The sequence below is a fragment of the Pezoporus wallicus genome, unplaced genomic scaffold (assembly GCF_028554395.1).
Source record: "Pezoporus wallicus isolate ANWC-B61680 ecotype Strahan unplaced genomic scaffold, APGP_CSIRO_Pwel_v1 scaffold_6885, whole genome shotgun sequence".
NCBI lineage: Eukaryota > Metazoa > Chordata > Aves > Psittaciformes > Psittacidae > Pezoporus > Pezoporus wallicus.
In genome coordinates this window covers 3260189-3286639 of record NW_026638858.1, presented here as the reverse complement: position 1 = coordinate 3286639, position 26451 = coordinate 3260189, and the positions used below count along the sequence as shown (strand labels likewise).

Genomic DNA, 26451 nt, shown 5'->3' with positions numbered 1-26451 from the left:
ACTATGGAAAATAATGCCCTTCTTGTGATATTTCTTTGCCCACATGCAGCTCTGAAGTCCCGTTTGTAGACTTTCCTGGCTTGATAAAAATGCTCTTGGTATTTGTCAGGCTCATGCACTGGGTGAAATATCCTAAACCAGCGTATGTATAGGAGAGAAGCATCTAAAAGGAAGAAAAGCAACAACATGAGCTATTGAAGTGTGTTTCTGTCAACCTATGACAAGACTACAGTGCAGTTACAGGGCAGTGAGGGTATGAATCCCAATGTCATGCTGGCAGGCAGAACATGGGTTAGGGTTGTAACTCGCAGCTACCTGTGCGTGTGTAACTGTTGTTTGCCTGTCATGCAGGATATCAAGTTCAGGCTTGTGGAAGGTGGCACGTCATGTCTCCTTTGAAATCATGTTGAGTACTGTACACTGTGTTGAAACTCTGACAAAACAGTGCTTGTAAAGGAGAGACAGCATGTTAATCAAGTCGTAAGTTTAATATTATTGCCTGCTTGAAAGCAAACTCTCGAAACACACTCCGTTTATAAAGGAGACATTCTTTATTCTGAGCAGGGTGCTTAGTGGTGCATTTCCACAAATCAGGCACACCTACCAGGATCCTTCTTCCGGTGCTTGTACACAAGTTACAAAGCTCCACTTAAGTAATGCAATTATTCTACCTACATAGTACGTATTCACTGTGCTGAACAATCAAAATTTTCTGTGCCTGTGCAGGACATTGTAATGAGCAACCAAAAGTCTTCTGCATGGATATGGGGATCTCAGAGGGTCTCCAGGGGTCATCTGGGGAAGAATACCGCTACTGGTTTTGTCCTTTCATAGCCATGCATCATCTGAGGACAACAGTCTTCCTTTATTTTGCCAGCTTCTCGCTAATTAGATGTATGTCCTTGGTCAGAGGATGTTATCCTCCTCCTCTGGGGCCCTTTAGCCTTAATTCAGTCACCAAATACAAGACAATAGTTCTTCTAAACCCTGACAGATATTTACATAGTTCTGGGGTAAATTTTTACCTTACTGCTGCAAATTCAGCAGCAGGATGATGCTCAGGCTAGATCCTTGGCTGTTGATGAGGATGGTGACTGATCAGTCGTGCTGGCTAACATGGAGGGGAATGTAGGCCTGCAACTCTTGGAGGTGGTTGCTGCTCATGTACATAACAGCCCATATTGCAAAATGAGATTTTTGTCTTCAAAACTAATTTTTAAGCAAAATGAAAAGAATATGGAATAGCAAGTTCAAACAACTAGTTTCATAGAGCTTTTAATTTTTAACTGCTTATTTGCAAAGCTGAGGATATTGGCATTTGGAATGCTTTGTGCTTTACTCAGTTGCACTCTTTTAAAGCAGTATCCTCTAAGTCCTGGAGATATTAGTGAAAGAGTTCAAAAGTGGAATTAAATGACTTCAGACCAAAATAAAATTTTGTCTTGAGAGAACATAGCAGAGTGAGTAAATGTTGTTCGAAAGAAAAGCATTGAGTCTGGGAATAGAACAGCATCTGATACATGGGATAATGTCTGTCTACTGGGGGGAGCTAGCACTTAGTAGGAGTTGAGAGCAGACTTGTGTGCTTGAGAAGCAATGCTACTGAGCCAATCTGAATTAGATAAGAAAGGGATTTCCTGAGTTGTTCTGTTTTACAGAGAGGTTTTGCAGACTGCACGCTTGTTTGGGTTTCTTTTCTCCACCCTCCCGCCTTTCCCCACCCTCTGTCTCCTTTTGTGCATACTTTGTGATGTGCCTTACTGTTGAAATCCTGAGCCTCAATAGATTTTAGAGGTCTATCCCAAGATAGGATAGATTGGAGACTTTTCTGCTCTTATTTGTACTTCTCTGAAAAGACTTCTTCAGGGGACTCCTTTGAGTCAGCCACGCTGACCATCAGAGTACTAAAGATGTATTGATGGACTATGGGGTGGAAAGGGCATGAGTCAGCCAATTTTTAAAGGCTGCTTAGTCTCTAGAGTGGAAAATCAGGGAGACTTTACAATAATCTGAAGATATGTAAACCTAACTCTCATTGATTTTTCTATGCAAATTATGAGACAGCTCAAGTGCTCTGGAGTGATGGCAGCTGAGAATTTGCTGGCAGCTGCCGACTTTTCATAAACAATACTGACATCCTGGGCCATAACTGCAAGAACAGAAGGCAGCAGTACAAAGAAAAAGGAAATGCATGTGTGTGAAGAGCTGCAGGGGAGATATCCTCATAAGTAACACAAGAGTCTGTTAGATGTGAGCATAAGTTTTAGGATTTTCCTGCAACTAGCCTATATCAAAATGCAGAAGAACTACTGGACTGAGTGTGTAAAGGTTAGCAAGTCTTACTCCAGATTTACTAAGGCTGAGAGAGGAGTCTGGGTAGGATCCATATTCCCATTGGAAAAGAAATACAGCTTTTATAGATCCAGTGGATGTGAGGGAGAGAAAAACACTTTGATTTTTTTTCTAAATTTGATGAATTAACAGATTTCTAAATTTGGGTTGCAATAAGTTATGCATTCATTGATACAAAACCAAGAGTATGATACATAGGTAAGGAGAAACCAGAAGCTTAACCCTGACTGTTATCTGTCTCTATAACCCTGTCTTCTGAAAATAGGCTGATGCCAAGCAAAGCAAGCAAGCAAAAAATAAAAATAAAAAAAAGAAAATTCAAACTGTATGTGAACAGTAAAAGGGGGGGGGGGGGGAAGAGGATGAAGTAAGGAGAACATAGAAATGTTCATAATATTGAAAAAGTTTCATCTAGCTTAGTATCCTGGTTTTGGTCATGTTTGCTCGGGGGTGCTTAGAGACAATATAAGAAAAAAGGAGAGATTTTTGCCAGGTGCAAATGGTTTAAGGTCTTCCCCTGCAAGGTCTACATGCAAAATATCATTTTTCATAAATGCTGGATACCTTTGATTTCTGTATTTTTTTTCCTTTTTTTTTTTTTTTTTTGAACCTGCTTGTATTTTGAAATCCACAAAACTCGTGGCAATGAATTCCAGAACTTAATTAAATGCTTTGTGAAGAAGTACTTGCTTTTATTGGTTTTCAGCCTGCAGACCAAATAACCTCTAGCTTTTTTTTATCTTAAGAAACATGAATAATAATCCTTTATTCACCTTTTCCATCTCACTCTGGCATTTCTGGACTGTTACTAGTTTCTTCTAGGAATGTAGTCCCTACTAATTGTTCTGTTTTCAAGTATTTTTTCCTATTTCTTTTAAATTGTTGCTAGAAGGACACAGCTCAGATCATGGCCACTTTGGATGAGATGGATGAGACTGTGCATATCCTGTAGCTCTGCACTGCAGAGCTCTAGAGCCTCCATACACTAAGGGTAGAAATACGCTTCAGTTACCCATTTACTACTCCATTGAACTTGCAAAATCAGAGGCACACAAGGATTAAATTTTATATCACCCTGTATTTGCTAGATTTCCATATACCATCCCATGTTTGTTAAATTTCAGACCTCTGACTAACAGGCGAAATGCAGCTTGTGCTGTCCTGTGGTAATACCACTAGTATATGTCACATGAGCTCTGCTAAATTGGCCATCCATGTGGTGGGACACCGTCTGCATATTCAGTCATCCTGTGTGTTGGTAGTTCCTAGTGGTTGTGTGGTACAGCTGGATGTCTACAGGGTCTTTGGTGGTCTAATGGCCATGAGTTGCTGGCTTGAAAGCGTGTTCCACAAGTAGCCAGTGTCTTTGAAGGTGTTTTCCAGAAGTGGCTGCTCCTTCCTCCAAGATAGGCAACAGCTACACCAACAGGTTGTTTTCATTTGTTTGCATATGCTTGCATAGAGTGCTGCAGTCTCTGCATTAGCGCACATCTCTGCTTTTTCTATGTAAGTTCCTTGATTCATTTGATCCTGTCAATGCATGTATGCATTCCATTTTCACCTCTTCTGTATGTCTAGCTTAAAGGAACAGCAATTTAAGTATGTCTTACGTTACAAGAACATCTGCTGGATGATGTTCACATCGTTATTATTAATGCTTGGATGTTGATTTTCCATTGTATACTCTTACCCCATAGAGGAAGAAGCATATTCATGCAAGAGTAACTGAATAGCAAGTGGGATTGAGAAAGCCCTCCTAGTTTAAATATGTGGAGGCTGGTGAGAAAAAACCCTCAAGTGAGTTAATTTAACTACACAACAACTGGTCATACTTTCTACTTGGATTCTTTTATCAGTGTATTTTTTTTTATCTAAAAGAGGAAGTATGATGGGTAGATCCTAATCAGATACAATCTGAGAAGCCTCAAAGATGCATTTTCTGTGTAATAAAACCAATAAAAACCCACTTAAAGACACTAATACCATTGTCATGAACAATGAGGCAATTTCTCCTGCAGTATTTTAAGTGCATAGATGTAACTTCAGAATAATTTTCTCCAACAACATGCATATATCTAGGGCTGTTTGGGATTACTTTTTTTACCATACTGTAAGATCAATTCTAACTGTATGCACTGAAGTTTGAATAAATTATTTTCTAGCCCATTAGAACAATTTGGAAGATCTAATTCCATAGGCAGCTTTTATGCACACCTGTTTGTGTATCCCTTGGGGAAGGAGATACAGACTGAATCTATGCTTTTAGGGTAAACCACCTGCTTTACTGCTTGACTCTGCTCTATAAGTGCCTATGAGAAATTTGTCTTGAGCAGAATAAAATACTCCTTCAACAACCAATTGCAAAGTCCAGGGTTTGCAAAGAACCCACTACTTGTGTGTCTGTACTCACTATTTCACAACTCAGGCATATTTGAGATTTACACTGAGTCTGTCCTGGAACAGACACTTAAATCTCTTAAGTCTTAGGGCTATGATAACTATCCTTTCTGATGTCCCCCTACTTTGACCTTAGAATGAAAGATTTTACCAAAAATGCAACATTTATTATTAAAAAAAAAAAAAAGTTAGAAGCCACATTTTGTTTCAAATTGTGACAAGAGCTGCCTTGCTTGCAAGAGAGGGCATTATTATGAGCAGTTAGGCAAATAATGTGTTAAACAATTCCCAAGGGAATTAAAAAAAATGCTGTTGTCAGTAGCCTGACATTGTTGAGAAGGATTTGTTTTTTACTTTTAAAAAGTCAACCCTGCACTCACCACATGGAGTCAATACAGACTCATATTTTACTGCCAATAGATGAGGTTCAAGCTGCAGACTTCTTGCTCTTGTTTTTCATTTCATGTTTTCTCTTTTAACCATGACATCCTCACTGTTTGTACGTAAGCCCCCAAATTGTCAAGAGTAGCCCTGTTAATGGTTTTGATTTTGTTTAATTTCACATTTCAGCGAGCCCTGAAAGCTGTCAAGACTTGTCATCTCATCACTCTGCTTCTGACTGTTTGGCACAAACAGGGACTTGAGGGTTGGGGATGGAGTAGGGAGAGAAAAAGTAGGGGAAAGGGAACAGCATAAATAACTAAGTAAAATTATCTGTAACTTAACAGCGCCTTATATAGCAAGATGAAGAAATCAAAACAGACAGGCAGCATAGAACCAACTGCAATAGTTTTCTTTTGCTCTGATCCAAAATAAATAAATGTAATCCCTCTGATCCCTGCACCTTAGGCTGGGAATTACTCTGCTGTTCAGTTCTGCGGGGGTGGGAGGAGGACCGAGCATTTTGGATGTTTGGGAACACAAAATCTTCTGCCATAGTTGGAAATGCTCCTGTGGCTCTCTTGGTCGGTCTTGGTTCCTCTAAGCTTTTCCTTAGCCTGGTGCTTGAGTATTGTAATGGTCATTGGACAGAGACTTACAGGTGTGCTTCACCCCTTGGCACAAAGGGGGCCTTAAGGAGCAGTTTAGGCTAGAGTTAAGGGTAGCCTCTGTTTCCCAGGGCCTGGTGTGACTGTTCAGTGACTTTAATCAAGAACCATGAAGGGACCTTCTGCTGTTGGAAAAGAAACAGGGCTGTAGTAAGGTGGAACAGCCCTCAGTAGTGTGTGCTGATGTTTCCTAAGCAGCATTTTGTGAAATCCAGTTTCAGTTGGATGATTTAATGCTCAAAGAATCCCTTTGTGTATTTCAGGATTTGGTTAATCAATCTACAGAAGAGCTGTGCACTAGCTCTTCAAAAACAGGAAGATAATGAGCTGCCGGAGAGCCTGATGTACATTAGATTATTTCTGAATTAAGGGCATTGTAGTGAGATACTCTTGCTGACCAGCTGCCCTGAAATATTCAGCCTGATCTAAATGGGTACGGCCACAGTCACAGCATTTTGAATGAACCATCTCCTGGTTTTGTGATGTTTTGTGCCACTCGTGAGCTCCCAGTTTCAGCAGACAAGAATTACTTTGGAGGGAGAAGATGCTGGAATCAAATGTCCTAAGGGCAATGATGTCTCAAGCATTATGCATTGTACATCATAAAGAATTTAATGGGCAATGGAGGAGCAGGAAAGAAGGTTTTGCCTTTATTGAACACAGCAGTGTCCTTGGCAAGACCCACCTTCCATAATAGGAATGATAGTTGTAGGTGTCACTATCATTCAAAGCAGTGTAGCAACACGGGAAGCACAAAAGGTGATTAAATAAGCTGCCTTTTATTGGTGCTGTTGAATTGCTTCAGAACAAAGAACTAAAGATAATAGCTAAACATATTGCAAGGTGATATCTCTGCTGCCACTGGGCACATGCCCTCATTAGGCTTAACTGGCCCATTTGTGCGGCCTCACTGCCTGTGGCTTTGAGGCAGAACATCCACCAGGCTGCAGTGGCGGAAGTGCAGTTGTGCTGTCCAATCCCATTCTGCCAGTTTAATGCTATGTATGTCTATTGTGGGGTTGTATGTCTATGTATGTCTAAATGTGCAATTTAGTGCTGACTGTATGTTAGCACTTCAACCGGTTTGGTTTTAACTTGAGTGTCTTGCACCTCTCCTTTGATGCTATTCTATAGTCCAGTGGATCTTCAGAGTTTTATTCCATTTTAAGGAATTTGTTCACCCTTGTTTGTTTTTTTTTCCAGCATTTTTCCCTTGGGCCATCTTGATAACTTTTGTTTATACCTCCTCAGTTACCCTAAATGATTTTCTGTGGATTATCTGCCCTAAGTATTCTTCCTCCTTCTCTCCCCTGCTTATTCTTCAATCATGTTTCAGATCATGGTCCATAAGTGGGCATAGAGGAGAGATATTTCCAGTGTATATGGCCAGGGAATAGACTGTCCCTCTGTAGTGTTTATAGAGGGTACTATGCTAAAGGGTGAATATGGTGATATGGGATACCTATATTATGAAAAGGCTGCTGAATGAGATTATTTGAGTCCCTGTGTGCTGGAATCTGCCTTCTGTCAGTGGAGACACATAGATTGTTGCAGCTGAGGTACATTTCAGTGAGGCATTGTTGCATTCTTTAGTTCTGAACTAATAGACTGGTTTGCAGCTGGGGTGAGGAGTCCTGCCTTGAGACACAGCTGCCTTTATTGTCCTTATTGAGGGCGAATTCAGTGGCATGCAGAGGCAACATTAGCAATTAGTACAAGAAAATGCTTTGGCTTTTGTGTTTCTCTTCTGTTTCATTTCTGAGGCTTAGCTCTGCCCCAGGATTAGCTCTTTTTCCTTCCCTGGTTCATGAGCTGCCTTATGTTCATCCACTTTATGCAGACATTTAATTGATATGCTCCTATGTCTAGCTTACTACTCTATGAACACAATTTCTTTCCTAGCCTTTAATTGATTTGGATAATAAAGTCCAATTATAAAACTCAATAAAAATTGGTTATTTTAAAGGGAGAGCAAGAAAGAAAGAAACCTAAGTGATGCTCTGCTGTGACTGTATAATAATGCAAAATCCCCTTTGGTTTAATTCTATCTAATTGCCCAGCTTTACTCAGATTGTTACAGTTCTGCAGGCTTTCTTGCAATTATAAGCAGCATGCTCATAAATGTCTGTGTTTTTTAAAAGTTCTTTGTGTATAGAATAATTGCAAATTTTATGGGTTACCGGTGGCTGCTGCCTGCACTGGCATCCTCCTTTCTACTTTCTTTGTGTCTGGGGAGCCTGCTCTCAAACCTTTCCTAAACCAGCCAAGTCTCCTTCTGAGGACTGAATTGCCAAACTAGTGGCCACATTAGGAGTAAACATCATCTTTGGTTTTTTTTGCTACAGGAGGATACTCCTTCCTTCTCTGCCCCTTTACACTTAAATGCTCTTTTGCTTCCAAGGGAGGATAGACCTTGGACAGGAACTAAGAAGAGGTTTGAGGTGTCCTACCAGGGGATGCTCTGACAAGATTTATTTATGGCATGTGCCAAGGATAGGAGAAAATGTATTAGATGGGAAGAGCAGGGCATCAAAAGAGCTTCATTGAGCATCTCTCTGAGGTACCAATATAGAATATGGATTTTTTTTTTCAATCCCTTTGGGATCTGACTCTTTGGGAATTTCTCGTTTTGGGGAATTTCTGCTTTTTCACTAGAGAGAAAGACCTGATATTTAAAGGTGTGCCTTCGATTTGGGAAATTTGGGTCTTGAGTGTTACTGATGAGTTCCCCCTCTATGACTCTTTTTTTTTTTCTCCTTTGTGTGTTTTCCCTACTGAATGTGCTATAGGGAGAGATTATTTTCTATTAAGTGTGACTGCTGCCATATTGATATGGATGAATATCTGGGGTTGCTTGGATACAATGACTTAATTTCTTTGTTTCTTTTTATTTTCCCAGTTAGGAGGCTGTGGAATCCTTGGAGTAGGCATCTGGCTGGCTGTTACCCAAGGGAATTTTGCCACCCTCTCTTCTTCTTTCCCATCCCTGTCAGCTGCCAACCTACTGATTGTCACAGGGACATTTGTCATGATCATTGGCTTCGTGGGCTGCATAGGCGCCATCAAAGAAAACAAGTGCCTCCTGCTGAGTGTGAGTATTAAGCCACTATGCCATTGCAGTGTTTGCTGTCTTAAAGTTCTGGTGCTATTCACAGTGCATGTCACAGTGTCCTGTATTTCAATAGAAGTTGCCCACTTGACATGGATGAGATGTCAGTTATGTTTGAATAGGTCTTTAATAGCTCTAAGGAGCTGCTAGATTATTCCTAACCATGCTTTCAACTTGCCCTTGGAGGATGAGACCTGCAAGAATGGAATGGTTAGTGGTGGTGTGGGTTTCCATGAACTCTTCGGGGAAGAGGGAGGGGTCTATGTAGACATCTTTTGCAGTGTACCCTTGAATTATTTTTTACTCAGCTTTGGTAGCTATCTACTCCAAATGTCTGCCCTGGAGGTACTGATGATCTGAAGTCTTGAGTTGATTTGGGTTTAAATTGGAAATAAAGTCCTTCAGATTTGGCAATGCTTGCTTTGCCAGTCATTAAGTCTCAGAAGACAGATGTCAGGAAGTAAAGGTTCCAGCAGAAGGAGACTGCTGTGAAACCAAAGATTAATGAGGTTCCTGCTGTTCAAGATTTAACAGAAGCTTGAGCGATATCCCTGGTGTACTTTATTGAAATGTCATTTTATGCCACTCAGAGCTGACTTTGAGTAGTGGATGCCTTCTGTAGTTGGTGTTTGTATATTTTGGGTTCTGTTCAGCTGAAGACCAGGAAGTGAGGTGATCTTGCTGCTCAAGTCCGGGATTTCACCTTGAGGTTCAGCAAACCTCAGGGTGAAGTGAAGCTGTAGCTTAGTTTGGTGGGCTGGTGATTGCTTTGTAAAAGGCTGTTCCTCACTGTGCTTCACATATTCATTTTGCTCCCCTGGGAACTACAGAATGAGTTGAGGCACACAGCCCCCAGGAAAAATTCACCCTGTAAAAAAGAGGACTCTCTGCAGACCCCTGCAGTTGTTTCTGCTGATTTTTAACCAGTAAAAGTCAGGACTAGTCTGTGTATGCTAATAAGGGCTATTTATGTGCCAGGTAGGTGGTTTGAAACTAAAATGAACAGCATAATTTGAAGTTAAGGCAATTTTGTGAATAGAAATTTACACTGGGAAGGCTGAAGGTAAAAGCCCTTGACAATTTTAAGTCTTATAAATCCCCACTTTGTGTAGGAAGTGTCTGGTTGACCAGATGTAATTACTGTATTACAGCTTCAATGCCAATGCAGCAAGAGTCCACAAGGTGCTGGGTCTAATGGTATAGCTTACACATGCAAAATTAATCACCTGTTTTGTGCTTTTCTGATTGAAGTCTAGCTCAGGTGTGGCCAGCAGTGAATGGCGTCTTCTTATATGTCAGGGTCAGGTCAGGACCTGGCAGTCAGTCCTTGGTACTGGAAGAGTTTCAGCCTTTTACATTGTATGGTTTGTTGGCCCTCATCACTCATTTGGGCAAGGGCAAAGTCTCCCTTGATCAGCTGTCATTGCTGCAGCTGGGTGAATATACTCAGCCAACCTCAAGATACCCGGGCCATCCTTTATGCAATGCAAATGTTTGTGTTTACTGCTCCACGTAACACATACTGCACAATACTAGAATTTAATGCCCTTCAATGCACAGTGTAAGGACTAATCTCATGCCCTTCAGTTAATGATTTAGACTGTGATTGATGGTTCGAGTTAAATGATGCAAAGGAATCCAAATTCATGCTCTGCTTATAATGCCCTTGAGGTGTCCTTGAAGACACTTATGGCATTATAAGCATACGGACCACATGAACATGCCTGGTTTAACTAAGGACAATTTGGACCTCCACTTGCTGTTATCTCCTGTAGTGCATGACATTGTAATGATGGGTTGGCAGTAGTCTTTAGACCTGCAAGACCTGGAAAGACAAACTTCCCATGCATTAGGAGCATCTCTTGTTCTGCTTCCTAAAAGCAGAAGAAAGAGGAAAGGATATGGGAGTTACATGCTGGGGAAGGATGTAGTTGAGAGGATGTGCTGCTGTTACTGGGATAGATGGTTTGGAGGAAGACATTGGAGATATTGCAGTAGGCATGCAGCACCACTGGAATCCTAAAATGGACTGTGAGGGAGCAGAACAGGAAGAACTCCTAGCTCAATCCACCTGCATTAGAGGATGTTTTCGATGGTCTTGCCATACGAATAGTGCTGCTGTTCAATGATGTGATAAGAGATGAGATGTCCTAAGGGATCTGCTTGAATGAATGAGAAATGAGCAGTATCAGAGACATTTTAATTTATTTATATTTCATACACTAGGTTGCAGAGCAGATAAGGCTTTGATCCTGTAACTTTGTGTTCTCCGCATATGATATTAGTATTGTGTTTTGTAAGCTGTGCATTAGGCTGCTGTAATGTTAGGTGTCAATGATAATAATTGCTTATCTCAGGCATTTGCCAAAAACTTGTGAAAGAAAAGAGGATGGATGAAGTGTTTTAAGTAGCAGAGGACAGATGGATAAAGGAGGTCAAAAGCAGAAGTAAAGTTTAATTTGTAAATGAGGTGTTTGCACAGCCGTGTGCAATAGTCAGGAGTGATCGATGTTAACTCTCTGAATAGAGAGCTTAGCTTAAAGCTTCTGAGTTTTACTGACTTGAAAGAACTTACCTGGTGTCCACAGGCTAAGGAGCTGGTAGATATTCTTTACTCAATGGCAATGTATAATCAGGGACAATGCCTCATTAATCTCTCAAGAAACAGGCCCATTCCTATTTGTCTTTATTCAGAGGAACAGAATAATATAAAAAACTAAAATATGGTGGAAAAAAATGTAAAAGGAAACCTCACCCATCCTGTGCGTTCTGCAAAAATATGCAGATGGGGTGCGTTGTGCAACTGTCATTCTAAGATCGCAGTGAGCAGAGAATAGATGTTTGCAATGATTCTTATTCGTTACAGCATGAAAGTAGATAAACTTTTCCATCATTAGATTTCCCTAGGTAAATCAGAGCAATTAGGATTTCTTGAAGTGTACAACCTGGAATATATAACCTTGCATCTGAATGTGGATGCAAATTGATGAGTGAAGTGGGCAAACAATTCTTTCTTGCTTCAGTAAGATTCCTTTGACATTTCTTCTATTCTTGTTGATCAAGATTGTTTATCAGAAGTCCCTCTGCTACAAGCTCAGCTGTAATTAGAAAATGGCAGCTTTGTTCTGGTGGGTTGGGTCACTGTCCTTAACAGGTGACAGAGGTTGTAATCTAAGAGTCTGACTTGAGAAAGTTAGTTTATGGACTTTCATTGATTTTTTTTTTCATAGGTGTTTGATCCTGCATTGCAGGATTGTCCAGCTGTACTGCGTATCTCTATAGGCTGTCTTGAAAGAAAATTATTTATCTATTTTTGTCCTATTCCTCATTGCAATGTGTTATAGTTCTAATGTCCATCAAAGCCGTTAGCTGTATCAATCATCTTTGTGAATTTTAGCAAAACATATAGCTTGAGTGCTCTTAACCCCATTGTAATGCATATGCTTTTCAGCTGAGGGCAGCTCCTTGCAGAAGATGAGGGACCAGCTTGCTTTACCACTCAAGCACAACCAGTTACGCCAACTTGATCATAGTACTGACTTTAGGCAGGTGCTGTAGGTACATGTGCACGTGCCATTGCTCTATGCTAAAGAGATTTATGCCTGATTAAGTACTTTTTTCTCTTTCATGCTCAAATGTTGACCATAAGCTGATCTGAAGTGTCTGTGTAAACATTGTCTTTTAGGTTAGTTGCTTAACATCTGTGTTTGAGGAGCTAAATTGTCTGAATTATCTGCCTTTTGTGCATATTTAGCAGAGATCTGTATTTGTCTGATTGCACTGAAAAAGTTTGTTATTCCATGGATAGTGCAGGTTAAACATCTTGGTTCTAGATGTTAAATCACAAGGGACTATGTTATTTATTATCTATATTACAGTATCTCCTGCAGGCAGCCCATGAGATCAGAATGCTTGTTCTGTATAAAATTCCTGGTAGAGGAGGTCCCTGACCAGTAGAGCTTGTCATCTAAATAGATAAGACAAATGGAAAGTATTATTATCCTCATTAGGCAGATGGGGAGCTGCAGCAATGTGAAACTAAGTGCCTTGCATAGGTTGCCTGGGGGATTGTGGGAGAGCTATGAAGCAAGCCCAAATTGTCTAAATCTCTACTCAGTGCCTTTATCATCTTTCTCTCATTGCAGCAGGACATGCCTAGGTCTCCTGTCCTTTAAGAAGTATTTAATCCATGTTTCTATAATAGGAATGATAATTTTTATTTCTCTAATAATATGTATTATGTCCAAATGATAAGTATCTCAAATGATAAATATCCCAAAGCAAAGCTAGTTCTCAAGCTTTTATTTTGTCAAAAGTTCCTAATTGGCACAATTAGCTGATTTCCATGAGCTCCACTGCAGCTTGTCCCAGCTGAGCAGATCAGCCTAACTGCAACATTACCTTCAGTTAAGTGGGAAACAGGACATTGAGAGAGGATGCCAGAAAGGGCATGCGAACATGGTCAAATGCAGATTTTTTGCAATATGAACTTACTTCTGGTTCAGGAAATCATAGTCACTGGTAAAAAACAGTATTTGGGCTCTTTGTGAAAGAAGGATTTTTATGTCTATTTGGTTGTTATAGCATGTATGTATAGATAACATGCTTCCAAACAGTTGCAACTTAATAACCCATTTTCTAGAAGCAAATAAGATCCATAGGCAGTTATGTATTTCACCCTCTGATTTTGTGACACTTTTTCTTTTTTTCTTCAATGAATCAGTATGAAGAGCATGTTGTTCTCCTGGTTGGAATGTGCAACATAGCCAATAATCCAGTCAAAAGAGGCAGAGGATGTTTTGCCTAAAAAGGCCTGAAGTTGACATAGAGGATTCCTTGCCACGTGTTGCCCATACAGGAATATATTAGAAAGGTTAAAGGGCTTGAAGCTGACAAAATGCTGATTCCTCTGTGATTATGATTCTGCTTTCTTATAAAGCACCAAGGTTGGGTGTGTTCCATCAGATCAAGGATTAGACAAAAAGATGGCTTAGATACATTCTTTTTCCCCCACTTCCTGATTTGTAGATAAGCCTGAGTTTTGGTGGGTTTTGGTGTGGTTTGTTTTTTTGTTTTCTGTTTTTTGGTTGGTTTGGGTTTTATTGTGTTTCTTTTGTTTCTTTTTTGTTGTTTTTTTTGTTTGTTGTTTGGGTTTTTTTTTGTAGCAAAGCTGAAATTATTAATGAGAAGGGGGAAAAAAAAACAATCATCAACAGATCTGTGTGTTCAGCTTAATTTAAATGAGAACCTCATGTTGATAAGCGAGGAGTTCATCACAGTTGCTGGAATTAATAAGATCAGAACTAAACCTTGATACTAGGTCAAGACCAGCTATGGAAAGAGCTGTTACTATATATGTATATGAATTACTATCCTTACATCAGAAGGCTCTCATTTATGAAGTAGTCCAAGGGGAAAGCAAGTGCCCGTGATGTTTTGTACTGTGCTGTTTGGAGTTTTCTGAACTTCAGCCCACTCATCTGTAAGTGAAATAGCAATTAAAAAAATGAGTGAAAAGTTAATGACTGGGAAGAAAAGGAGAATAAAAAACCCTACTTTTTTCTATAGTGTCACTGGATCCAATCAGAGAGCTGACATCTGAAACTCCATTGGTGACAGGGAATTTATTTCAAAGCAACTAAATGGGAAAGAAATAGCCTGTGAATGACTTCATCTCAGTAATTTAATGCTACAGACCAAACAGTAGATTCTCATTCCAGTTTTGCACATGAATTTGTGTTCTTTTAGCAATCCAAGTAGCAAAATCAGGGAAATGATGGCTGCAGCCACAGCAGCAAGCGTTAACAATTCTCTGTGTAATGCTGTGTAGCATATGGGAGCCCTAACTTGCTACCTGATTGGACTGTTAAGTACTGAGCACCAAACTCCCCTTGTTTTGTTGCCTCTCCTTTATTATTAAGAATCTGCTCCTCATTGCCTTTAGCTCCTTCTGCTTGGCTGACAGTGAAAGTCCGGAGTGGATGGGACCCAAGTCTTCCCCTTCCTCTCTTTACTTCAGCTCTGGTAGCAGTTAATCAAAGGGCTACCAGAGGAGATAACAGAGGACAGAAAGGACAAAGCTGTTTTCATTCCATCTTGGTTTTAGACTTGAACCTAGAATCCATTTGTAGGAAGAGCTTACCTTATAGTGTAGTATTTATTTTTCTAATATAAACTGATGCAGTACCACTAGTGATATGCTGTCAATCATCAAGTTGGAAGGGACCCATAAGTGCCATTGAGTCCAACTCCCTGCTCCTTGCATGACTACCTAAACTAAACCATATGAGTAAGAGCATCATCCAGATGCAGCCTGGAACTCTGACAGGCTTGGTGCTCGGACCACTTCTCTGGGGAGCCTGTTCCAATGACTGACCACCCTCTCAGTGAAGAACCTTTTCTTAATGTCCCCATAATTTTTTGTATTGCCAAGATGCTGCTTTATGGCAGTCAGTGTTACAGTGCCATGTGCAGGAGTCAGTGGAACTATACTAATTAATATCAGTTGAAAAATTAATCTCATGATCACTCTACCTTGTCCTTTTTTCTCTTCTTGACCATCTGCTTCTCACCATTTCCTTCACTTACACATACAAGGTATTTCTAGAGGCTGTTTTGAGACTCCTAGAAATATTTCTGTGATTATAATTAGCAGGTGAGGTCCCACTGCAAGCTTAGCTCAGGGTTCGCAAATAAATGTAAAGCAAGGGCTGAAGAATTTCAGAGTAGTCTTTTTTCCCCTTCAGCTCATTGTAGGTCAGCTGAACAGCACGGTCATGTTGTTTGCCGTTATTGTCTTGGGGGAGCTTCTGTCATTTTGCTCAGAACTTGGGGTCAGCCAGATGTTTAGTGTGATTATGAGTGTGAAGCCAGCCCTTCCAACTCACTTGCTCCCCAAGCAGGCTGTGTGGGGACCACTTGCTATTCTCTCCTCCTCCTCTCTGGGAACTGAACTGTCTGATCACATTTCATGCTGGAGCTCCACATGACAAGAAATATCCTGGGGATAGTAGATTCAGGAAGAAGCTTCATTTACTAAGTACACAGGTGATGTTAAGGTCTGAATAAAAGGTTTAAGTTTAGCCATTAATTAACTTTGCCTTTCTTTGCCATAGATGGAAAATACTTTAACCTGAAGCCAGAGCCTTTTAGCTGTATTTGTATTTCCATTAGCTATGTTAGATGGAGTCAGTAATTTGTTATTAATGGAGTGAGTGGCACAGGGACATGTAAGAACCAGTCTAATATTTTAGTTCTTTTTCAGGATCTTACTTCACAAGTAGGATGAGTTTCTGTCTTGACTAGGATAAAGACTGACACCAGATCATGTCACACCTTTGCATTCTGTTTGCAGAAGAGATAAAACAACCCTTAAAGAGAGTCAAAGCCCAGTGAGATCTTTATTTGTGCTAAGAGATAATAATCTAAGATCTGTTAAATAGGCCTATAGCCACCTACTGTTGTGACGCAAGAGTGATACCTAGCTAATATTTCATGACACTTCATTGATTTTGAGTCAGTTTATGAAGAAGATGATTAGAAATGATACACAATGCCAGTAAAAATCCTATGACGTAGTACAGGAATGTCAAGTCCCTCAGCTCTTACTTACTAACACAGTAAGACTGAATGATTCCAACTGAAAGGAGTAGTAAGACTAAAATACACTGTTATGTGTTAAAATCGCACATGTTGTATATATTCCCAGAAATAATTCCTGCAGATTTCTTTGAGCCTTACTGATCAGTAGGAGTTTTCACACATTCATAAAAAATATAGTCCAAACATAAGCAAAGCTGTACTATATATCCATCAGGAATAAAACATGCTCAACTTTGTCACAATCCCAATGAACTAACTATTAAGGCTTTTAGAAAATAATAGCTGATGAACCAAGTTTTCTGTTCATAGTTTGCTTGCATACATTACTGCCTTTTTACAGTTTATGGGCAAACTTACATTTTTCCTGCTGAAAATTAAAAATAAAAAAGATGGGGAGGCTAAAGAGATTTACTTCCAAGGAAATAGTGAAAGAGTTAATATGCACAGCGTGGCACAAAGAAGGCTCAGATGGGACATAAGTCTACAGGTATTCAAGGAATCTAAATACTATAGGCAGAAAGGAAGCATGCATAGTGCTACAAAGGGTGGTTTGTATGGAACTAACAAGAGAAAAATTCAAACCAAGTATCAGCAAAAACTTTTCTGAGATGTAGAATCAGAATCTACTATGATGGAAGAAAGCTGTCCTTTCCCTTTTGTTGTGAAGTTCATGTGGTAGATCAATAAACTGGGATTTATTGACTGAAATTCAGTTGTGTGTCTGGGCATTGTCTTGTCATTTCTCATTCGTTGCTATGTCTTTTCCTGTGTAAGTCTTTCAGACTACAGAAGTAATTTCTAAGATCCAAGTACAATTCCCATTGCACTTTTTCTTCTGTTCTCCTCTCCTTGCTCAGTTCCTTGGAAAAGAAAATTTAAAAATATTTAAAAAAAACTAAGTGAGCCTTTCATAATATTCCTACTCCCTATTAATATATCAGATCAAAATGCCTTTGCGGAATTATGTTAAATCAAACTGCTTGTGAGAACTGGTGATACATTAAACACTTCTGCTTTCAAAAGTGGTTGGTTTTGTTTTTCTTTTTTTTTTGAATGCTGTTAAAATCTGTATTGTATCAGTTTTTAGTCTGTGGAAGTAATGTACCAGTATGTAATAAAACCCCTATTCTGGGAAACGTTTTTAGCTGCTTGGGAATGATCTTTGTATTGCTGTGCTTAAAAAGCCAGAGCCAACACTGGCAAGCATTGATGCCTGAAAGCAAGTACAGGACCCCTATAAAGAGCAGGTGTTTCGCCAGTACCTGGAGTTCTGTTTTCCAGTACCTCAGTGGGAATTCTTGCATTGATTTTGACTTTTCATAAGTGGCTTGGATTTTTTCCTAAGTGTACAATATGCAGTAAATTTTACAATAGTTTATAGCATTCAGACCTATGATGCTGTTGCTCACCCGTTTTCGTGCTCAACTTCATCTATCTAAGTTTGTTGTTGCATCTATTTTAATTTGGTTACGCATGGGGATGCTGTGCTTTGGCAGGGTAGAGATAAGGTTTTGACAATGCCAACCATAGTAATGAGACATCTCCACTCCTCTAGTACATGTTATTTCAATATAAAAGATATCATCTATAATGAGAGAACGGGAAAATTAAAAAGTATATTAAATTAAAGGGAAATTCTTCATTTTCCAGCAACTTGGTGTGGCTGCTATAAAATCCATTAAGTTCTTTTGACTTTAATGAAGTTCTGCGCATTTGTAGGTAAAGGTTTGACTTCATTTATTAAATGTGTTTTCACTGTTAGTATTAAAGCTAAGATGCTATCCCTGTAGAGGGTATGAGCAGAATGTGATGTGAATTTTGATAGTATTTCTGTTTATATCAAAAAATCTAAAAATCAATTAAAAATCATTTTGAACAGATAGTTTAGGCCTACAGCACAGTAACACAATCGGATAATCCTCATTTTAACACAAAAATGAAGGACTTCCTCCATTTGATTAGAACAAACGGGGATTTTTAAAATTTGTGAAGAGCCTGCATCGTAATATGTGCCTTTGTCTCAAATCAGAATAAAACAGATAAATTTAATAATTGGGTAGTTGTGGGCCATACCAAGGTCCATATTCCTGTGTATGTCTTGACACAGAAGAATATCACCTTCTTCCAGAATAAGATACAGCTACATCTGGAGTGATTAGCTTAATTTGGGGCTCCACAGTAGAAGAGACATTTACATATCAGAAGTGAAGGAATCCAGTGGAGGGGCACCATTATGATTATGGGGCATATAGTGTGCAAGGCCAGACTGAGCAAGCTGGAATTGTTCTGTCATAAGAAATTAAGGCAAGGAGGAGATCTTATTTCTGTCTTCAACTCCCTTGAGTAGACTCTAAAGAAAATACAACTTTTGGAAGGATTCACGGGAATCAGACAAGAGGTAAGAGACAGAAATTATAAAGGAAATTCCAATTATGCTGTCATGAAAATGGTCAAGTATTGGGAAAAGGTGTCTGGTGAGGTTGTGGGTGGCTATCCATCTTTATCCTTGGAGATGCTCAGAAGGTGACTAAGCACTGCTCTGCGCTGCTTCATGTAGCTGACTGTGCTTTTAGCCAAGTGGTTGAACCAGGTGATCCCCAGAAATCATTCCCAACTTCTAGAGTCACAACCTCTGTGACTCTAAGGGCCTCTAGCAGCCAGAACTGGACTATTCTTGAAGACCAAAGTTATATATGTACACATTACAACCCAGCAGGCAAATTAAAATCCCTCCAAGGCTATGAAGTTGAAGTTCTCTTGGAAGACCAACAATTTTATCCCAACAAATTCTCTGTGACTTCTTCTACTTGATGTGCTTATTAATTAGGAAGTGAAATGTAGTACTGAAATTAAAACTGACCAGTGAGGATTTGGTATTCCAGCCTAACTAAAAGGCAAAATGCGTGACTCTATCAAACTTGCAGTTTATGTGACAGAGGAAAGATTGCCTGTAACTCTTCTCTGTTTTTTTTTCTCTTCGTTCTGGGAGCTGCTGCAGACTAAGAGCAGTTAACTTGCTGGAACACTTTCACAGTAGCAACGTACCGTCATTTGTTCATATTTTTTCTGTCAGAAAAGAAGCTAACTGTCCCCCTTGCACACAGATTAACAGTGTAGGCATAACACAGAACACGTGTGATGCAGCACAGGGTGACTGTTTGTCGTGGTTTAAACCCAGTCAGGTAACTTGTTCACTCACTCCCAGTGAGTGGTGCCGAGCTGACAACAATCGAGGTCCGTGTCCCCGCCCACCGGGGTTCTCCCCCACTCCCGGAGGAATGGGGAGGAGGATCAAAAAAAAAAGTGCAACTCCCACGGGTTGAGACAAGAACAGTCCAGCAACCAATGTACACAAATCACCACCGCTACTATCAACTACAACAATGATAAGGGAAAATAACAAGGGAAGAGAATACAATACCATCGGCCAAGAAAACGAGTTCCACCCGGAAGCCTGTGTCCCTCCGGGTAACTCCCAGTCACCCCCACCCTGGCCATGACGTGCTGTGGTATGGAATACCTCCCTGGCTAGCCCGGGTCAGGCGCCCCGTCTCTGCTTCCTCCCGGCTTCCCCTCCTCCCTGGCAGAGCATGAGCCTCACAAAGTCCTTGGTCAGGGTAAACATCACTTAGCAACAACTGAAAACATCGACTTCACCAACACTGTTCTCAGGCTGGAAGTCAAAACACAGCACTGTACCAGCTACCACAAAGGAAAAAAAAAACATGACTGCTACTGCTGAACCCAGGACATTATCCACCCCTTATTCCATACCATTCACGTCGTGCTCAGATCCCACATTTTCAATACACCATCGCTCTCCCATATATATACATCCATATACATACAGACCAAGAGGAAAAGATCATTTTCTTAGTGCATGGACCAATCCCTATAATGCTGCCGAGTCCATTCGGTCCATGATGTTCCAAGTTCATTCTCTGTTGGGATGATGGCTGGAGGGAAGTCAGGGCCAGTCGCTGGTGACCTGGAGACTTCTAGTTGATGGGCTATAAAAGCATTACACAGCAGGCAACAGCATACAATTGAGTTCACTGGCTGTTTTCCCCTAAAATCAAATCCCCTTGAGGTATACATCGGACTTCCCCATCTTCCCGCATTACCCACCAAGTATATCCAGGTCCCTGAGCAAAAGCAATCCCACGAGTGGGTTTGCCTTTACCTGAAGCAGGAATAACCCAGACTGTCTTCCCCAGCAAATTCTTCATATGCACCACGGGAACTTTGTCCCCCTCTACAATATGTAAAAGTTCTGACTGGGCTGGGCCAGCCCTGTTGGCAGATCCTCTGGTGTTGACCAACCAGGTGGCCTTTGGTAAGTGTGTATCCCAGTGCTTGAAAGTTCCCCCACCCATTGCTCTCAGTGTAGTTTTTAACAGCCCATTGTACCGTTCGATTTTCCCAGAGGCTGGTGCGTGGTAGGGGATGTGATATACCCACTCAATGCCATGCTCTTTGGCCCAAATATCTATAAGGTTATTCCGGAAATGAGTCCCATTGTCTGACTCAATTCTCTCTGGGGTGCCGTGTCGCCACAAAATCTGTTTCTCAAGGCCCAGGATGGTGTTCCGGGCAGTGGCATGGGGCACAGCATGTGTTTCCAGCCACCCGGTGGTTGCTTCCACCATGGTAAGCACATGGCGCTTGCCTTGGCGGGTTGGTGGCAGTGTGATATAGTCAATCTGCCAGGCCTCCCCATATTTATACTTCAACCATCGTCCTCCATACCAAAGAGGCTTTAACCGCTTGGCTTGTTTAATGGCAGCACATGTTTCACACTCATGAATAACCTGGGCAATAGTGTCCATTGTTAAGTCCACCCCTCGACCACGAGCCCATCTGTATGTTGCATCTCTGCCCTGATGGCCTGAAGGGTTATGGGCCCACCGGGCCAAAAATAATTCACCTTTATGTTGCCAATCTAAGTCCATCTGAGCCACTTCAATCTTAGCCACTTTATCCACTTGTTGGTTGTTCTGGTGTTCCTCAGTGGCCCGACTCTTGGGTACATGGGCATCTACATGATGTACCTTCACCACCAGGTTCTGCACCCGGGCAGCAATATGTTTCCACAGTGCAGCAGCCCAGATGGGTTTACCTCTGCGTTGCCAGTTGCTCTGCTTCCATTGCTTCAACCACCCCCACAGGGCATTTGCCACCATCCATGAGTCAGTATAGAGATAAAGTACTGGCCACTTTTCTCGTTCAGCAATGGCCAGGGCCAGCTGGATGGCTTTCACCTCGGCAAATTGACTCGATTCACCCTCTCCTTCAGCAGTTTCTGCAACTTGTCGTCCAGGACTCCATACAGCTGCCTTCCATCTCCGATGCTTTCCCACAATACGGCAAGAGCCATCAGTAAACAAGGCATACTGCTTTTCACTTTCTGACAGTTTATTATATGGTGGGGCCTCTTCAGCATGCACCACCTCCTTCAGCACGCACCACCTCCAAAATCTTTGCCCTCTGGCCAGTCCATGATGACTTCTAGAATGCCTGGACGACTGAGATTTCCTATTCGAGTTCGTTGTGTAATTAGTGCAGCCCATTTACTCCATGTAGCATCAGTTGCATGATGTGTACAGGAGACCCTGCCTTTGAACATCCAGCCCAGCACGGGCAACCGGGGTGCCAGGAGGAGCTGTGCTTCAGTGCCAATCACTTCCGAAGCAGCCCGAACCCCTTCATAGGCTGCCAGTATCTCTTTCTCAGTTGGGGTATAGCTGGCCTCAGATCCTTTATATCCCCGATTCCAAAAGCCGAGGGGTCGACCTCGAGTCTCCCCTGGAGCTTTCTGCCAGAGGCTCCAGGTAGGACCGTTCTCCCCAGCTGCAGTGTACAGTACATTTTTTACATCTGGTCCGGTCCGGACTGGTCCAAGGGCTACTGCATGAACTATCTCGTGTTTAATTTGCTCAAAGGCTTGTTGCTGCTCATGGCCCCATTTAAAATCATTCTTCTTCCGGGTCACATGATAGAGAGGGCTTACAATCGAACTGTAATTTGGGATGTGCATTCTCCAGAACCCCACTGCACCCAAGAAAGCTTGCGTTTCTTTCTTATTAGTTGGTGGAGACATTGCTGTTATCTTGTTGATCACATCTGTGGGGATCTGTCTACGTCCATCTTGCCATTTTATTCCCAAAAATTGAATCTCCTGTGCAGGTCCCTTGACCTTACTCCGTTTTATGGCAAAACCGGCTTTCAGCAGGATTTGGATTATTTTCCTCCCTTTCTCAAAGACTTCTTCCGCTGTATCGCCCCACACAATAATGTCATCAATGTATTGCAGGTGTTCTGGAGCTTGCCCCTGTTCCAGTGCAGTCTGGATCAGTCCGTGGCAAATGGTAGGGCTGTGTTTCACCCCTGAGGCAGTCGATTCCAAGTGAACTGGACACCCCTCCAAGTAAAAGCAAACTGTGGCCTGCACTCTGCTGCCAAAGGAATTGAGAAAAATGCATTGACAATATCAATCGTGGCATACCTCTTGGCTGCCTTTGACTCTAGTTCATACTGAAGTTCTAGCATGTCCGGTACAGCAGCACTCAAGGGTGGTGTGACTTCATTCAGGCCACGATAGTCTACTGTTAGTCTCCATTCTCCATTAGACTTTCGCACTGGCCATATGGGGCTATTCAAGGGCAAGCGGGTCCTGCTGATCACTCCCTGACTCTCCAGTCTACGGATCAGCTGATGGATGGGAATCAGGGAGTCTCGGTTGGTGCGATATTGCCGCCGGTGCACTGTTGTGGTCACAATTGACACTTGTTGTTCTTCAACTTTCAGCAATCCCACAGCAGAAGGATCTTCTGAGAGACCAGGCAAGGTGGACAGCTGCTCAATTTCCTCAGTCTCCAAAGCAGCAATACCAAAAGCCCACCGGTACCCTTTTGGGTCTTTGAAGTACCCTCTCTTGAGGTAGTCTATGCCGAGGATGCATGGAGCCTCTGGACCAGTCACAATAGGGTGCTTTTGCCACTCCCTCCCAGTCAGGCTGATTTCAGCCTCCAGCACAGTCAACTCTTGGGATCCTCCTGTTACTCCAGAAATATAGATGGGTTCCACCCCTTGACAGCTTGATGGCATCAGGGTACACTGTGCACCGGTATCTACTAGAGCCTTATACTTCTGTGGGACTGATGTGCCAGGCCATCTGATCCACACAGTCCAGTAAATCCGATTGTCCCCTACCTCCACCTGGCTGGAGGCAGGGCCCCTCTAATGGTCGTCACAGCATTGGACACTTAAGTCGTGTTGAATGGGATTATTCTTCGTTATCACAGGAGCTGGAGTAAAATCAGCTCTTCCATTCCATCTGGGAAACTGCTCACCAGAGACTGAAGCCATAGCTCTCATGGGACGATCAGTCTTGGCCCTTGCTCCCCTCTTCAGTTCACTCACCCGTTCCTCCAAAGCTGAAGTAGGTTTTCCATCCCACTTTGTCATGTCTTCTCCGTGATCCAGCAGGTAAAACCATAGGGTACCCCATGGCGTATACCTCCTGTATCTCCTCTCCTGAACAATAGGACGCCTTTTGTTAATAGCTGAGACATGTGTTGGTACACGTGAGGAGCTGGATAAATCAGATAGATCGTCCCTCAATTGTCTGAGGTCCTGGGACAGTTTTTCCACAGCTGAGATGATGGAAGGGGTGAGATTGTCTTCAAACTCTCGGAGTTTATGAACCATTTCATCCACTGTTAGTGGTACTATGTCATTCCAGGTTACTGTTGCCAATGAATGGGCATATGATGACGGTGCATTCCGTGTCAGTTTTCGCCACATGGGTCGTGTACATTCAACTTCATCTGGATCTATAGGTGTATCCCCGTTATTCGGCTTGATGTGATAGAGCATCTCTACGATGGCCGATTCCCTCAGAGACTGGATGCCTTTGTCTATAGTAGTCCACTTGGCCGAATGACTCGTAACATCGTCCTTGTACGGAAACCTTTCTTTCACAGCTGCCAAGAGCTGCCTCCAAAGGCTGAGGGACTTTTTCTCTCTTGCAATTGCTTTGTCAATTCCCCCTTCTCTAGCAAGTGATCCCAGCTGCTTGGCTTCTGTACCTTCTAGTTCGTGACCATCGGCCCCATTGTCCCAGCATCGGAGTAACCAGGTGATGATGTGCTCCCCTGGTTGACGGGTAAAATCTTTTCGCATATTCCGCAGCTCGGTTGAGGTCCGAGGTCGAGAAGTTACCTCTTCTTCTTCTTCTTCGTCATGTGATGATGACTCCTGATCAGATTCTGGACCGGGTGGTGAATTCATTGGTTCTTCATCTCGCTTCACCCTTTTTGCCTCCTTTTTGCTTGTTCTCTTGTGTACAGGGGCAACCGATATTGGTACGAATTGTTCCTCTGGTTTGGCTGCAGTAATTATCACTGTGGTTTGAGTAGCAACTGTACTTGTCGCTGGGGGTGGTGCAGCTGCTGTGCTTGGAGCTGGGGTAGCCGCGCTGTCTGTTGCAGTCGAAGTTTGAGCAGCTGCTGTACTTGCCACTGGGGTAGCTGCTCTGTTCATTGAGGCCAAAGTTTGAGTAGCGACTGTACTTGTTGCTGGGGGTGGTGTAGCTGCTGTGCTTGGAGCTGGGGTAACCGCGCTGTCTGTTGCAGTTGAAGTTTGAGCAGCTGCTGTACTTGCCGCTGGGGTAGCTGTGCTGTTCATTGCAGCCAAAGTTTGAGTAGCGACTGTCGCTTTGCCCTCAGATCCGCCGACATTCTTTTCCTTTTGAAGGTGCTGGATAGTGTTGAGCAAGGCCCTGTAAGCATAGGCCAAGCCCCAGCACGTTGCCGTGATTTGTCCATCTCTGGTATGGCCAGAATGACCACACACCTCATTTAAGTGTTTTACTAATTCTTCTGGATTTTGTAGTTGTTCGGTAGTGAAATTCCAAAGTACTGGAGGGGCCCACTGACCTAGATACTTGCCCATACTATCCCACACACCCTGCCACTCATGGCTGTCCAGCCTCAGGGAAAATCTCTCGGTCCTCCTACATCGTCGTTTGACCCCAGACAAGACCCAAACCTGACTCTGCTTAACTCTTGAAATCAGTAGTGGGCAAAACACACTCTGTATGCGTGTTAGCATGGTGATTCCCATCACCATCAGCAAACAAGTCTCAACAGCATTAAAATGCCATTCAAAAAATTCAAAACTCTCAAATGTAAATGGTCTGGGGGGACGACTAGGAGGGTAAAAGGATGTCTCCTTCACAGGTTGAGCACCTGAGAAGGAGAAAAAAGATGTGTAATTGCTAAGCACCTCCATCATATACCTCCCAAAGTATAAAGGTGGTGACCACACTGGGAACATAAGCCAGATCAGTTTCATGATCAATGATTCTATTGTATTACAAGTCATTCCCATAAAGTACAATGGGACAAAAACCTTAGCCCAAGCCCCACACTTGAAAAACACTAATACAGCAAATACCGGATGGACGTAAGATACTATATACTGAAACTGTGAGATCAAGAGGAACAACCTTGAGAGCCAATAAATCAGCATTGTGACGAGTGACTATCAATCCAGTCAGATCTGTTCTTATCTCAACCCCTCGTGCCCCACGTTGGGCGCCAAAGAGAACTGTCGTGGTTTAAACCCAGTCAGGTAACTTGTTCACTCACTCCCAGTGAGTGGTGCCGAGCTGACAACAATCGAGGTCCGTGTCCCCCCCCCGCACCGGGGTTCTCCCCCACTCCCGGAGGAATGGGGAGGAGGATCGAAAAAAAGTGCAACTCCCACGGGTTGAGACAAGAACAGTCCAGCAAACAATGTACACAAATCACCACCGCTACTATTAACTACAACAATGATAAGGGAAAATAACAAGGGAAGAGAATACGATACCACCGGCCAAGAAAATGAGTTCCACCCGGAAGCCTGTGTCCTTCCGGGTAACTCCCAGTTACCCCC

The 26451-nt window shown here is 42.2% G+C and overlaps 1 protein-coding gene across 8 annotated transcripts in view; it reads left to right on the top strand.

Annotated features, from left to right (window-relative positions):
- The window catches only part of TSPAN4 (tetraspanin 4), a 481009-nt gene that overhangs the window by 389533 nt on the left and 65025 nt on the right, over positions 1 to 26451 (top strand). For all 8 annotated transcript variants that reach the window (XM_057412723.1, XM_057412726.1, XM_057412724.1 and 5 more), the window contains one exon: positions 8698 to 8889. In XM_057412723.1, coding sequence (XP_057268706.1) covers positions 8698 to 8889 — 192 coding nt within the window. The remainder of the gene's footprint in view (positions 1 to 8697; positions 8890 to 26451) is intronic.